This window comes from Amphiprion ocellaris, chromosome 19, assembly GCF_022539595.1.
Source record: "Amphiprion ocellaris isolate individual 3 ecotype Okinawa chromosome 19, ASM2253959v1, whole genome shotgun sequence".
In the NCBI taxonomy this organism is placed as follows: Eukaryota; Metazoa; Chordata; class Actinopteri; family Pomacentridae; genus Amphiprion; species Amphiprion ocellaris.
Window position 1 is genome coordinate 25,532,468 of NC_072784.1, and position 13,721 is coordinate 25,546,188.

A 13,721-nucleotide genomic window follows, 5' to 3' on the forward strand; every position below is an offset into this window, starting at 1 on the left:
CGAGGGGGTCTACACCCTCTCGCATACCTGGGATTCCATCATCCAGAGACCACCAGACGGCAGGGGGCGTGGTCGATCTGACAGATTCTGACAGATCTGTCAGATTTGTCACATGATAAAAAAGGACACGTCATCACACGTCAGATCATGCTCTGAAGAAGACAGCAGATGCCGTCGAAACATCTCAGAAACGTAAAACCATACTTTCTTACTGAATTGTCGGTTTCAAAGTGACGCTATCCTAAAACATTAAAAAATTCGAATTCAAATAATAACATATCAAAATTAAAATCATAACATTTTAAAAAGCAGATTAGAACATTTTTAAATTTAAATTTAAATCACAACATTCTTAAAATCAAGTAACATTTTAAAACGTTAAGATAAAATACTTGCCTTTAAAGGTTTTCATGATCTTTCACCAGCCAACTTTAAATATATATTGGCTTGTCAGTCATCTATGAGGCTCCTTGAATTGCACAAACTTCCATGACAGCTATAATAGTTTCAGTGTTTCCTCTAGGATTTTTTTCAGCAGCGGTGGCAGGCTCTCCAGGAGGTGTGGCAGCGTAAACAAATGACATTTCACTGCAGATTTTACTTTTGCAAGTTATCTATTGAATGGCCAGTTGGAAATAGATTTTTTAACGGCTGAATATAAAAATTTAAAATAGAATAGGTAAAACAATTTGAGCGAGCTCATCTGAAAATGCAGTCAGCATTTACATCATGATGTGTAGATATTAGCTTAATGCTATCAATTAGTTTACTCACATTAGCGACACTGACTTGGCACCGGGCCTAACTGAAGCTACCGATATGTTATGTAACGTTAGCTAGGCATCAATATTTTGCTAATGTCTGTTTAACTTGTAAAATATTTTATGAGTTATCGTAAGCAAATAACTTTTCTCCGGTAAGTCACTGCCCTATTTTCCAAGACGACACTCCTCTGACTCTCTGACCTGGTGCCTGGGTGCTTGAGATGACGTCACTTTCAAGGAGTAATTAATGTTGTATTAACCCGACCTATCAAAGAGTAGATACTGAGTGAGATAGTTATCTGTAGTTTCAGATGGTTTTTCACAGGACTCTGCTGTGATGGTGGAGACATGCGGTGGTGGTGTATTTGCGACACTAAAAAAAAAAGAGAAATTTGAAGGAGCAGCTGCTAGGATTTAGGAATGGCGGCTCGCTGCTCCTAAATGAATGTAGAGGAAACACTGAGTTTAACAGATATGACTTTAGATCATGAGTTTGTGTTCATTGCCCTCCAGTGGTCGCCTTATAACACTACAATGAAATAATGAACCATAGAGTAAATGACACCACTGTCACTAGTGATATGAGTATTGTCATATTAGCAATATTATTAAAAATCAGACAAGAAAACGGAAAGAAACAGAAAAATGATGACCTGAGTTTGGATTTTCTGAGAACCCTATAAAGATTTAAAGTGACTTTTACCTCATTGTTTTATAGACTATAAAACTCAGTTTCAGTTTTTATTTACTGTCATTGTTTTTCCCATCTTTGTAGCTGTTTCAAATGAAGCAGTGATAGCTCTTCACACCAAGCCTGCGACATCGGGATTCTGAAGTTTCAAGGAAGAAAAGCTCAGCTGTGACTTTCACTGCTTGTATCAGTCATATGTTTTAGAGTATAAGTTAAAACACCACGCTGACTTGATTTTCATTGGAGGAATCTTCAAAAAGTGAGCCAAATAAACTCTCTGTCCCTGGCTTTTTCTTTTCCATTTCATCAACCCAAACAGCTTTGCCTTTTCAGTCAGTATAGTCCTAAATTATAGAATAAATAATTTCAGATTTTCTTCTTTTTCCACATTATGTAGTGTGGACGGGAAAATCTCAGACCGTTGATTAAACCTCTCAAAACTAATTTCTGTGTATCAAAATGATATATTGTTCCTCCATAGAAATAATAATTTTTTGTCTTGACATGGCTTCACTGTATCTCTACACCGTTGCTTCCTCTGGATTGTGCAGATCTATGAAGTCCACACCTCCATTTCCATCCACCCCTCCACTGTTTGCTGCAGCCTGAGCACACAGCTCACCTATGACTTGGCTTAAACTCTGTAAACTGCGCCACAAGCTGTAATAATAGAGTAGAACAGCAATACATTTTTGAATTGGAAACTGATCCGAAGAAGAAAATTAACCCACGAGTTGACAGTTTTGTTTCCTTATGTTTGTGATGCATGAAATCCTGGAATGCTGAATCTGTTTTTACTCCACCAAGGAAGTTATGTGACGATTGGCATACATTTGTCCTTCCATCTGTTTGTCTGTTAGCAACATTACTCTAAAACCGAATAACGAATTTGGATGAAATTTTCAGGGAAGGTCAGAAATGACATAAGGACCACCTGATTTAATTAGATTTTGGCAGTGATGCGGCTTATAGTCTGGATCCACAGATTTGTTAAAGATTTCTGTATCATTGCGAGATAGCGGCACGGCGTCATTGTAACTATGACAACAAGTGAATGCTATGTCAGCTGCCTGCTAATGATCACATGATTGCGATCCTGCTACAAATCCACCGCTGTGGTCTTATCGGGACTTATACGTCAAAAATCATACAACGACTGAGCAGCCTTGGCGGAGTACTGCGCTTTCTGAGTGCTTTTCTGGTTAGGAACATCGTTGGTATGTTACGGTTTCAAGGTGAAAATGCTCAGTCATGGCGATGGCTGCTTGTTTTGCTCAGAGAGAGGATAAAGTCTGCCAGGCTTCTTTTTGTTTCTGTATGTTTCTGTTGTCATGGGCAAAGTGCATCAGAGAGATGTATTATTTTACTGTCAGTGAGTTGCAGTGTGTTTCCTGTGTTTCTAGAGGCAATGAGGCATAGACTATGTTATTTCACTAAAACTATGTACATGCATTTTCACATAATTTTGGACTATTGCAGTATGAATACAGTAACAATAATAATTAGAAGAATTTGAATTGTGATTTTCTCAACCTCTCATTTAAAGATATCAGTACTTGTTTCTAACATTTGTATATGTAGACAAATTAAAAATAATATGCATAAATATAAAATATATAACTTTTATAACCTTGCTGTCTTCTGCAAAGTGGATAGTCAAACTGAATAAAAGCACAAATACATTTAAATACATGATTTCTATCTCATTTAATTATTTATTTTTTAAACTTTATTATTAGCACTACGAATAATAAAGGGCAGATTGTGAATCAGCACCATGGAGCAAATCTGTGGCTATACAGTATATGTCTTGAAAAAGTATGAAATTTAAAAGCAAGGACTCCAGGAAGAGTAGCCACAGTTAAACAATCCAGTATCTAATGATGATCTAAATTCAGTTTCAAAGTAACAGTAACAATTTGTCACACATACACTACCGCACAGGTCAGGGTTTGAACCACTAATTTTCTGGTCAATAGTCCTGCGACTTAACCATTGCACCACTGCTTCACCTTATAGTGTCAGGTTTGTTTCTGTATGGTGTTTCAAATTTGTGCTCCACGTGCCCCCTTTTAACTTTGAGCACCTGCCCCTCCAAAGGTCTCTGCACGGCCCTGCTTCTGGCATCTAACAAACATCATATGGACACATCAACAAAGTTATTTTGATCAATATGGTCAGAGTCAGTGTTCAAAGGTAGTTTTTAGTGCCCCTGCTGGCCATCATTGTGTATTGCAGGTTTAAGTTCCAGTTGATTTGTGCAACACTGCAACAAATCTGGCAAAGTTGCATCAATACAGGCAACAGTTTTGCTAAATTCTTTCAAAATAAAGACCTAACTAAAACACTAGAAATAAACTAACAGAAATGAATATAAATCATTATGATGACATGATTATTAAAACTTTAAGGATTTAATTTAAGCTCTCACAGAAACAGAATGTGATGACTGGTTTGGACACACACACATACACACACACACAGACACACACACACACACACACACACACACACACACACACACACACACACACACACACACACACACACACACACACACACACACACACACCAGGCGTGATGCTCCACCCTCTGGTCCATCATCCTCACTTCCGCTGTCTGTGACGTCCATGTTGCTCCCTGACTCTCCCACTGAGTGCATCTGCTCTCCGATCTAATCTTTGCCTAAATTCACCGAGATAATCCTGCATCCATCTGTCCTGAGAGAAAGACAAAGAACTGGCATTGTGCTCATGATGTAAAAAAATCCAACACAATTTAACCCTCCTGTTGTCCTTATTTACAGGCACCAAAAAATATTGTTTCCCTGTCTGAAAAAAAATTCAAAAAATCAAAAAAATTCCCCAAATTTCTGAAAATTTGCAAAACTTTCAGGAAGAAAATTTCAATAATTCCTTAAAAGTTTTATTTAAAAATCCCCCAAGTTTGGCAAGAAAATTCTTGTAAATATTTTCAAAAAATGAGTAAAAATCTTCCAAAAAAATCCTAAAAATATCTAAAATGATTACATATATATCAGTAAAAATTCTAATATTTTCTTTAAGAACATTCACATAAAAATCAACCAAAATCCAATGAAATTCGCTGGATTTTGGTTGATTTTTATGTGAATGATCTTAAGAAACATTTTTAACATTTCTTTTTTTCCACCAAAAAATGTTCAAAGATTTCCTAAAATGTTGTAAACGTGGACATCAGAAGTTTCACTGTGAAAATAGATTTTTTTCCCACATTTTCAAACTTTAAAACGGGTCAATCTGACCCGCAGGACGACACATGGGTTAATGCGTCATCGTGCTGCAGGTGACAAATCCTGACAACATGATTGTGCTGAAATAGTGACATCATCTTAAATTACATAAATTTTATTATACATAAGGTTATCTCACATGTACATTTTTTATACACAAAATACCTTCCACATATTTCCATGTTTAAATAAGATAATTTCCTCTTTTTTAAAAGTTTTTTTTTTTTTTACATGATTCCCAGCAGGTGACCACACATTTCATCAAGAGGGAGGAGGACAACATTGGAACAGCCATAAACTGAGACAAAGAAGAAACTTGTTTAAAGTTACACTGATACAACACTTAAAAATGAAATTGATCACAGGAATAATCATTCATGTCTTTAAGACAATGCAAACTGGTAATTTGCTGTATTCACTTTTTAAAATACTTTGACACATTTTACCTTTAAACCCTCGTTTGGATCAAATACATCCCTTTAACATTCCAACAGTAAATTTCTTCTCACAAATGTGATCTGAAAGAGAGCCATCTCTAAATGTCCTTTTAAAGTTAAAAATAAATGACTGTGTGTTGGCATGACCTGTGAGTAGATGTGCAATGCAGGAGTTGTATGTGTGTGTGTGTGTGTGTGTGTGTGTGTGTGTGTGTGTGTGTGTGTGTGTGTGTGTGTGTGTGTGTGTGTGTGTGTGCAAGTTTCTTGTTGGAGTCTGTCGGCTCTATGTTCTGTATGTGCAGGTGTAAAGAGTTGCACAGTGCAACCTGCACAATGCAATAGAACCTCTCCTTTTTGAGTGCTCTCTCAAGAAAAGCTCCATTTCCCAGCTGCCACCAGTGTCTTAAGGAGCTGATGTGATTGGCCATGATTCTTACAAAAATCAAAACATCCTCTGATAATATCTCTTAAGAAATTCCTGCTAATCCCACCCATGTGCAAACCTTCACTGTTACAACCACGTAAATGCCAAATAGTGTGTCACTGCTCCCTCTGCACACTGTGCACTTGACTGTGCTCGCATGAAATCTGCACCGTGTTTGTGTGTAAAAGAAAAAAAGGGCTGGCGAGCTACTGCGGCGCTCTGCTCATTAAAACATGCTCACCGCACAATGTTTCAGCACCTGCACCCAACACAACGGAGCATGTGCCGTCACACACACGCACACAGAAAGTCTGAAAAGCTCCACAAACTGCGACATGACGGATATTTCATGTAGCTACTAAAGACACAGAAACAGCAGCAACAGGGGTTGAAGACAGTAAAAGGCATGAATGGACCAGCTTGTGGTGTGTGGCCTGGAAATATTTCAACTATTGATCCGCGCTGGTTAAAGTGTGGAACAGCAAAGCATCACACTCTACTTGTCCCCCTGGGCCACCTCTCTGATGGGATGCCAAGTGGAAAGTCACAAGTGTCAGATGATGACTCATGATGGGCATGTTGTGACCCATGATCCTGGCTGAACGTGACCTAGTTCGGTCAGACCCAGGTGAGATTCAGTGAGACGCCACATGCAGCTTTGTGTTCAGAGTCAAGCACACGCCTTTGCACACTCACATGAATGGGAGGTCTCTTTAACAGAAGACTGACACAACATCTAAGCACCTTTTTTACCTCACATGATCGATTCTCACGACAAAAATGCACCCACGCTGACCACCACATGCAAACAAACTTTAGTGATGCACGTCTTCTCTTGCATCTGGATAAAACTGTCCATTAGTGGCTACACTCATAAAAACACACAAATTTTCACTTTGTGTGTCTTGTATCACACAATCAGTATGATTTTGACTCAGTCTGAGGGCTTAAGTGTTAAAACTGAAGCTCCAAACCTGCTTTTCCAGCAAAAAAAAAACAAAAAAAAAACTACCTGCATGGCTCACATAAAAATTTAAATACAACACAATGCCAGTGGCTTGAGCAAGTTGCTGTTCAGGCAAAAGTTCCCCACACAGACAGACAGACAGACAGACACATACACACACACACACACACATGCACGCACACACACAACACACACACATGCACTCTCCTCAGTGATGTGGAAACAGAACTCCTGACCAATCACAACTAGCTCAGGAGCAGGAAGGAAATCTGGGCGATGAGTTCAGATTTTGCAGATAAATACAATGTGTGTTCATGTATGTGAATAACTCCAACACCTGCATGCGCATGGCTACACACACACACACACACACACACACACACACGGACACGCACACAATGGAATGAACCAGATCCATACTTTTGACATGTGCAAATTGTAAATGCACACAGCAGGTCCTTTAAATACAGCAGTGACTCCTCTACAATCCCTTTCCAAAAACAATCTTCCCCTTTTCTTTTTCGTGTTATTTTTTTGTGTCATGTCAGTCGTCTATGTCAGCGTCTTCTCCTCTTCTCCTCCATACATGTAGGAGTTGTATCCAGGAGGCTGCACGTACTCCTCAGACTTATCCCAGTCTGTCACCCATCCTGCCCCGGCTCCTCCTCCTCCGTTGGACCCGACCGCCTGTTGGCTCATAGCGCCGTACTGCCCGCCTCCACGGTAAAGCTCCTCTGTCTCATTGGCCAGTTCATCCTCATCGATTATACCGCACTTCTCCTCACTCGTGTCCTCTATGTCTGCCCATGGCTGCTTCTCTCCTGATGCAAAGAGTCCTGGTGAGAAAAAAACAAAACAAAACATGTTCAGCATCAAGAATGAAGATTTTCTGAGCAGACGTGTTGTCAAACACTATAAAGTCATACCATAGAAGATCACTCCTCCATAATGAACAAGGGAAGCTATGAGGAAGACGCCCTGCCACTCCTCACGTGTCTGAAATGATTAAACAAAACGTGAATATACAGTAGGAGAGTTAAAGAACATACATGTACATTCTGACTTCAATATGTGGCCTTGTTAAGCTGAGAAAATTGAATAAATCACCTTGTGTTTGGTCATGGCTCCCACTATGAGAGGACACACCATTCCAGATAATGTTCCCACTCCGTTTGAAATTCCCATTAGTATGCTGGCGTATCGAGGGGCGATATCCAAGTGATTCACGTTAAACCCTGCACGAAAGAACACATCAGTTCAGGAAGAGATAGAAGACAAAAACACTGAAAATAACTGCACAGTTTAAATCACTGTTTATATTCACTGAATTCTGTCAAACGTATAAATGCAGATGTCTTTTCAGTTTCTGTTTCAACCATCTGAACACCTTTTAGCTGTTTTTCGACTGCAGGAAATTGTTGGTTGTTTTAGGTCGACGAGAACCTTTGTTCTGACCACAGAAACCGTCCCTGTAGAGTAAAAAGTAGCTTAGCAGCCCTAAAAACTTCAACAATCTCTTAAATTCACAGTTTTTTTCTGTCGTCTCAATGTCCTCGTCCAGCAGCATCTCCAATATCAACAAAGTTGTATGCAGAGGTGGATAGTAACGAGTTACATTTACTCCATTACATTTAATTGACTAACTTTTTGAAAAAAAAAGTACTACTGAGAGTAGTTTTACTCTGCCATACTTTTTACTTTTACTTGAGTAGATTTGTGAAGAAGAAATGCTGCTCTTACTCCATTACACTGGGCTACACTCAACTCATTACTTTATTTACCACATTAGATATGCTTTATTTTGCTAGAGAGATGCCCCCAGTGGATCTACCACATGACTGGGGGGGGGGATTCCATAAAGGTTTAATCTATCTATTTATCTATTTATCTTGTCACTGGAAGTACTTTGCACTGTTCAAACATAAAAACGTTTCCTTACTTCAGGTGTTTGTTTCAAATGCGTTATGTTGTGAAACACTGAGATTTGGAAATTTGTGTTCCTTGTGCCTTGTCATTTTGTAAAGATGTTATTTATTTTTGCTATTTTTTCAATTTTATTATTTGGAAATACCAGAATTTGCTCATTATTTTACATTTTTGTCAGTCTGATCACATCATTTCTAAAAAATAAATCAGTCATTACAATCAAACAGTTACTCAGTACTTGAGTAGTCATTTCACCAAATACTTTTTTACTCTTGAGTAATTTTTTGGATGACTACTTTTTACTTCTACTTAAGTGATATTATTTTGAAGTAACGTTACTCTTACTTGAGTACAGTTTTTGGCTACTCTACCCACCTCTGGTTGTACGTATACTCGTAACAGAACAAACCTCCACTGTTCTGTTTCCTCCATTAACCTGGAGTTATACATCCAGTAGATGTTTGAGATCTACTCATATCTTCTGCGTCCTTTCATGTTTAAAACCTCATAAATAAAGTTTCCTTCTGTTGATAATTAAAGGTTGAAGATGGTTTTCAACAGTGGATCGATCAACACTGACCACTTTCTCTCATTATTTTTAATTGTACCCCATAATTTAAGCACTTTCTCTTACAATTTAGGATTTCTCTCCCATAATTTTTAAATTTTGACAGCCCTAACTGAAACCAAAAATGGCAGTGATACCCTAGAGGTGTCCAACTCATTTTAGTTCAGGGGCCTCATACAGGTCAATTTCATCTTAAGTGGGCTGGAGCAGTAAAATGACAGCATAATAACCTATAAATTACTAATGTTTCCCCTTGTTTTAGTGGAAAAAACTACATTCTGAAAATGTTCACATTTAATGAAATATCTTTTTACAAAACATTATGAACAACCTGAAATTTCAGAAGAAAAATAAGTTCAATTTAAACAATATCATGCCTCATTTTATCATTTACACGCTACAATTTACATATCAGTAGATCTAGAACTCAACAATAGAGTATTTTCTTTTATGATCAAAACAACTTGTCAAGATCTAGAAATTATGTGAAATTTATAGTTTTCCGTATTTACAATTTGCATTTGATGTCTTCTCTGTAATTTTTACTCTTTGCAAAGTCGTCCCGCATGTTTGACACCCCTGCCCAAGAAGAATCAACTTTTGCTCCACAAAGAACCTTTGAGCAAGATTTTCTTTGAAGTTACCTCCAAATGTACCTCATTCATAGAGCCACCCGTGTTCTATCAAGTTTTTCCTTTAAGCACCTTAAATGGTGCTTCGAAGAACTTTAGCAAAAATAGGTTCTTTAAGGAGCCTTTTTCAGGATTGTTCTTTGTTGGTCCAAATGTTTTATCTTTAAAATACTTTTGAAGCAGAATCAGAAATACTTTATTGATCCCTGAGGGGAAATTGCTTATGTCAAGGTTGCTCACATTCAGAGTCTTAGGAATATAAACTGTAACAAAAATATGGAAATAAACATAAGCAGAAAAATATGTCCTAAAATGTAGAAAAAGTAGAAAAAATATAAGGATAAAATGTAAAATGTGCAATAAAAAAGTTATATACAGTGTAATATATAGTAATGGATGTAAGAATCTGCAGCATTTCTGGCTCTCTTCATTATAATCCATTTGAAAATTTGGGTTCTCGACAGAAGAACATATTAAAAGATGCCAGTTTGGGAAGTTGTGACATTTCTCACTGTTTTCTGGTGTTTTACAGACCAAATGATTAATCAAAAATGAAAATAATTGTTACCTGCAGCTCGAATTTTATACTAGTACCCACTACCAAACCAAACAACTATTCTAAAAATGACCAAAATAACAACTGAGCTTAAAGAACCAGACAGCCTTCTGAAGAACCATTCAATATTCTGAGAGTAGTAAAAGGGAATCAATGAGGGGAGAGATATACTGTTGGGAAATAACATTTGTTTGCCATCTTGGATATTGATTGATGCCAGACAATGTAACAATTTTGCTTGAAATGTGAAGCTTTCATCTGTAGATGATTTAATTTTTTTCCATTTTTCTTGATATCAGTGTTGTGTGAGAGTTTTATGCCATTTGAGACTCCAGGAAGTCCCCTAAAAATGTCAAGTCACACCTTTAAAATACATATTGCAAATTTTAACTAACTCTATCCTTCATGGTATTAAAAGCCATACAACAGATCAGTCACTTTTTTGTAACATCACCTACCTGAAATAGCAAACCCGCTAAAACCCACAGCGAGAACCAGGAAAGAAATGGCGATGCCTTTAGTGTGAGAGTATCCAACCACCAGCAGCAGGGTGGCCTCCATCCCGAAACCTGAAAAACACATCAACAAATCAACATGAAAAGATAAAACAATGAAACAGCTTTAAACTCCGTTGTAACAATCAATTAGTGATTCTCTGCATTATAATTAATTTGCTTTGACAGGAACATTACATGTGTTTACGGACAAATTGATATGACCTTTAAATAGCGCTAAAATATTAATGTGATTCTAATACTGGCAGCTGCTGCACTTCAAACGCTCCAAATGCAAGTTGCTGAGTAAAAGGTGCCACACAAATGAGGTTACTTAATGAGGATACCTCAAATTTAAGGAGAATTGTTAGACTGAGACAGACTATTGCCATAATAATTGTCCTTAACCTTGTAAGACCTGAGCTTCGGTTGGGCTTGAATTTTAGATTTCTTCTAGTTATTTGGAATAAGGAGTAACAAATACATTTATTATTAATAATAATAATAATAATAATAATAATAATAATAATAATAATAATAATAATAATAATAATAATAATGATAATAATAACACAATCAGATATTATCAGATTATTATATCTATCATATGATATTATATTCATACTGTTGTTATTTTTGTTATTATTATTATTATTATTTTTTTTATGACTAATACACTCTTTTGAAAAAAAAGATGTCCACTTATGTGGAAGACAGGCGTTAGGAGGTTGAATTTGATTATTACAATCATCAACAAGAAAAGCATTCAGAGAGCACAGTACTCTGCCAAGGCTGCTCAGTCGTTGTATCATTTCAGACGGTTGAAATCTTGAAAAAATTCATGGCAGAAACCACGGCAACATAGAGCGTGGCCATTTAATATAGATGTACCCACAAACAAAGTGATCTTGCGCTGAGCACAGGCATGTGTTATGCATGTTTACGTTATGTATGGATACTGAATCACGTGACCTAAATATGTAGCGGGCAGAGGGAACTGATGAGACTCGGAAACAACCCCACAATTTAATCAATTGTTCCTTGTATCATTTCCGACAGATTAGTCCCAATAAGTCCACAGTGGTGGATTTGTAGTTGGATCGCAATCATGTGATCGTCAGCAAGCAGCTGACATAGTGTTTGCTTGTTGTCATAGTTACAGTGACACTGTGACGCTATCTCGCAATGATACAGAAATCTTTAACAAATCCGTGGATCCAGACTATAAGCTGCATCACTGCCAAAATCTAATCACTTGGTCCTTGTGTCATTTCTGACCTTTCCTGAAAATTTCATCCAAATCCGCTAGACAAACAATCGTCACATAACTCTGCCATTCCTGGTCGGAGTAATAAGTTAATATATAGAATATTTTTATTCTTTAGCAATGCTGCTGATTTGCTTTAATATTATCAACATCCTCTCTCTGTTTTTTTTATGTTGTTTTAAGTACAGCAAAGATAAAATGACGTCTTAATTTCTACCTGACGACAAAATGAAGACAAGTTGGCATAAATGCATGTTTCTGCACGTCTTAAAGATGCAGCTTAAGTCGAATTCAGTTCAAATGTTTACTTTATGTCTCTGAACAGTCATGTAATTCTCTCAGATTCTCTCTAAACCCAGCATGAATGAAAGTTTTATCGATATCAATCAATAGTCCGTCTTTTACACTGAACACGTGCTTCTGAATCTATACTTCAAACACACGTGACAACACTCGCTCTCAAAGCTGAGTTTCATTTGCATGAATCCATTCAGTTTCTGGTTCAACACCACCTTGAGCTTTCTCCTCTCATCAAACTTTTGTCCTTTTATCCTTTACATCAAACTTTTGTTGAACTGTGGAGGTGACAGTCTCACCTCCACAGTTCATGAGCTTCCTGACATTGGTGGTGGACATCAGGTTGTGGGTTCTCAGGTAGTCTGCCAACTGGCCGCCAACAGGCACGATGATCGTCATGACCAGATGGGGCAAAGCTGAGACCATCCCCACCTGAAAGGGAAACAGAATGTAAGTGACAAACACACATACAGGAATAATATCACTGCTACCACTAGATGATGAAGGATGCTGATGGATTGAAAAGATTCAAAAACAGATTAAATATGTCCTCTCAGTGAAGCTAGAGTTGTTTTGCTGACAACAGTATGAAAATTGGCATATTAATATATTATAAGAGTTTATTCTGATTAGTTATTGTGGATTAAATGGTGACAAAACAACAAAGAAAAGATATTGAAAGAGTTCAAAGAATGTAGCTGCTTCAAGAAGCCTGTACAGAAATGAATGAGAGAATTCGCCAAAGATATTGTGTGATTCATGTCCCACATCTCGCTTTCAAAAAATCTAATTTGCTGAACTGGGAAATATCCATCCAATCATGTTGTTGAAGAGATGTCAGTGTGTTGTCGTCAGGTATGTTTAGTAGAAGCACAACCAGTGTGACTGAAAATGTGTTTAAAACCTTATTTATGGGACAAAGTCGCCAAACCTCTAAGCAGTGGTTATCAGATTTTGATTCGAGACAATTCTGGCAGCAAGGGGGCCAGAAAAAAATACAGGTATATACTGTAACATTAAAAAACCACAACAAAATACAAACAAACAAAACAACAATAAAAAACTATGAAATTAACAGATGTTTTTGTTTGAACCGCAATATTACAGTAATACGTTGGGAAAAAACAAATTAATATTTGTAAATATTTTTTCAAAAATACAGATCCTTGATATGGTCATTAGTACAGTTGTGGTCTGCTTTTTTTTTACCATGTAATTTTTTTCCCTTTTTTCTCCCTGCAATTTTAACAAAACAGGGAAAATCTGCAGTTTTTCTGTTCTGGTGACTCTCTTCCCATTCATTTAGACAGAAACTGGTCTTGTTAGTCAACAACTGTTGTCCAAACCACAGTATTTTTATTTTTGGAGCAAAATAATGCTGTTACATGTTTAATTTTATATTGTTTTTATAGAAAACTCTATAATGT

The 13,721-nt window shown here is 37.1% G+C and overlaps 1 protein-coding gene across 1 annotated transcript in view; it reads right to left on the bottom strand.

Annotated features, from left to right (window-relative positions):
- Positions 1 to 4,825: 4,825 nt before the first annotated feature.
- Positions 4,826 to 13,721, bottom strand: part of slc17a7a (solute carrier family 17 member 7a) — a 28,535-nt gene continuing 19,639 nt past the window's right edge. The window contains exons 9-13 of the mRNA XM_023286474.3: positions 12,594 to 12,726; positions 10,695 to 10,805; positions 7,662 to 7,789; positions 7,481 to 7,550; positions 4,826 to 7,390 (exon numbers count right to left, since the gene is read on the bottom strand). Of these exons, the coding sequence (XP_023142242.1) occupies positions 7,107 to 7,390; positions 7,481 to 7,550; positions 7,662 to 7,789; positions 10,695 to 10,805; positions 12,594 to 12,726 (726 nt within the window). The 3' untranslated portion in view covers positions 4,826 to 7,106. The remainder of the gene's footprint in view (positions 7,391 to 7,480; positions 7,551 to 7,661; positions 7,790 to 10,694; positions 10,806 to 12,593; positions 12,727 to 13,721) is intronic.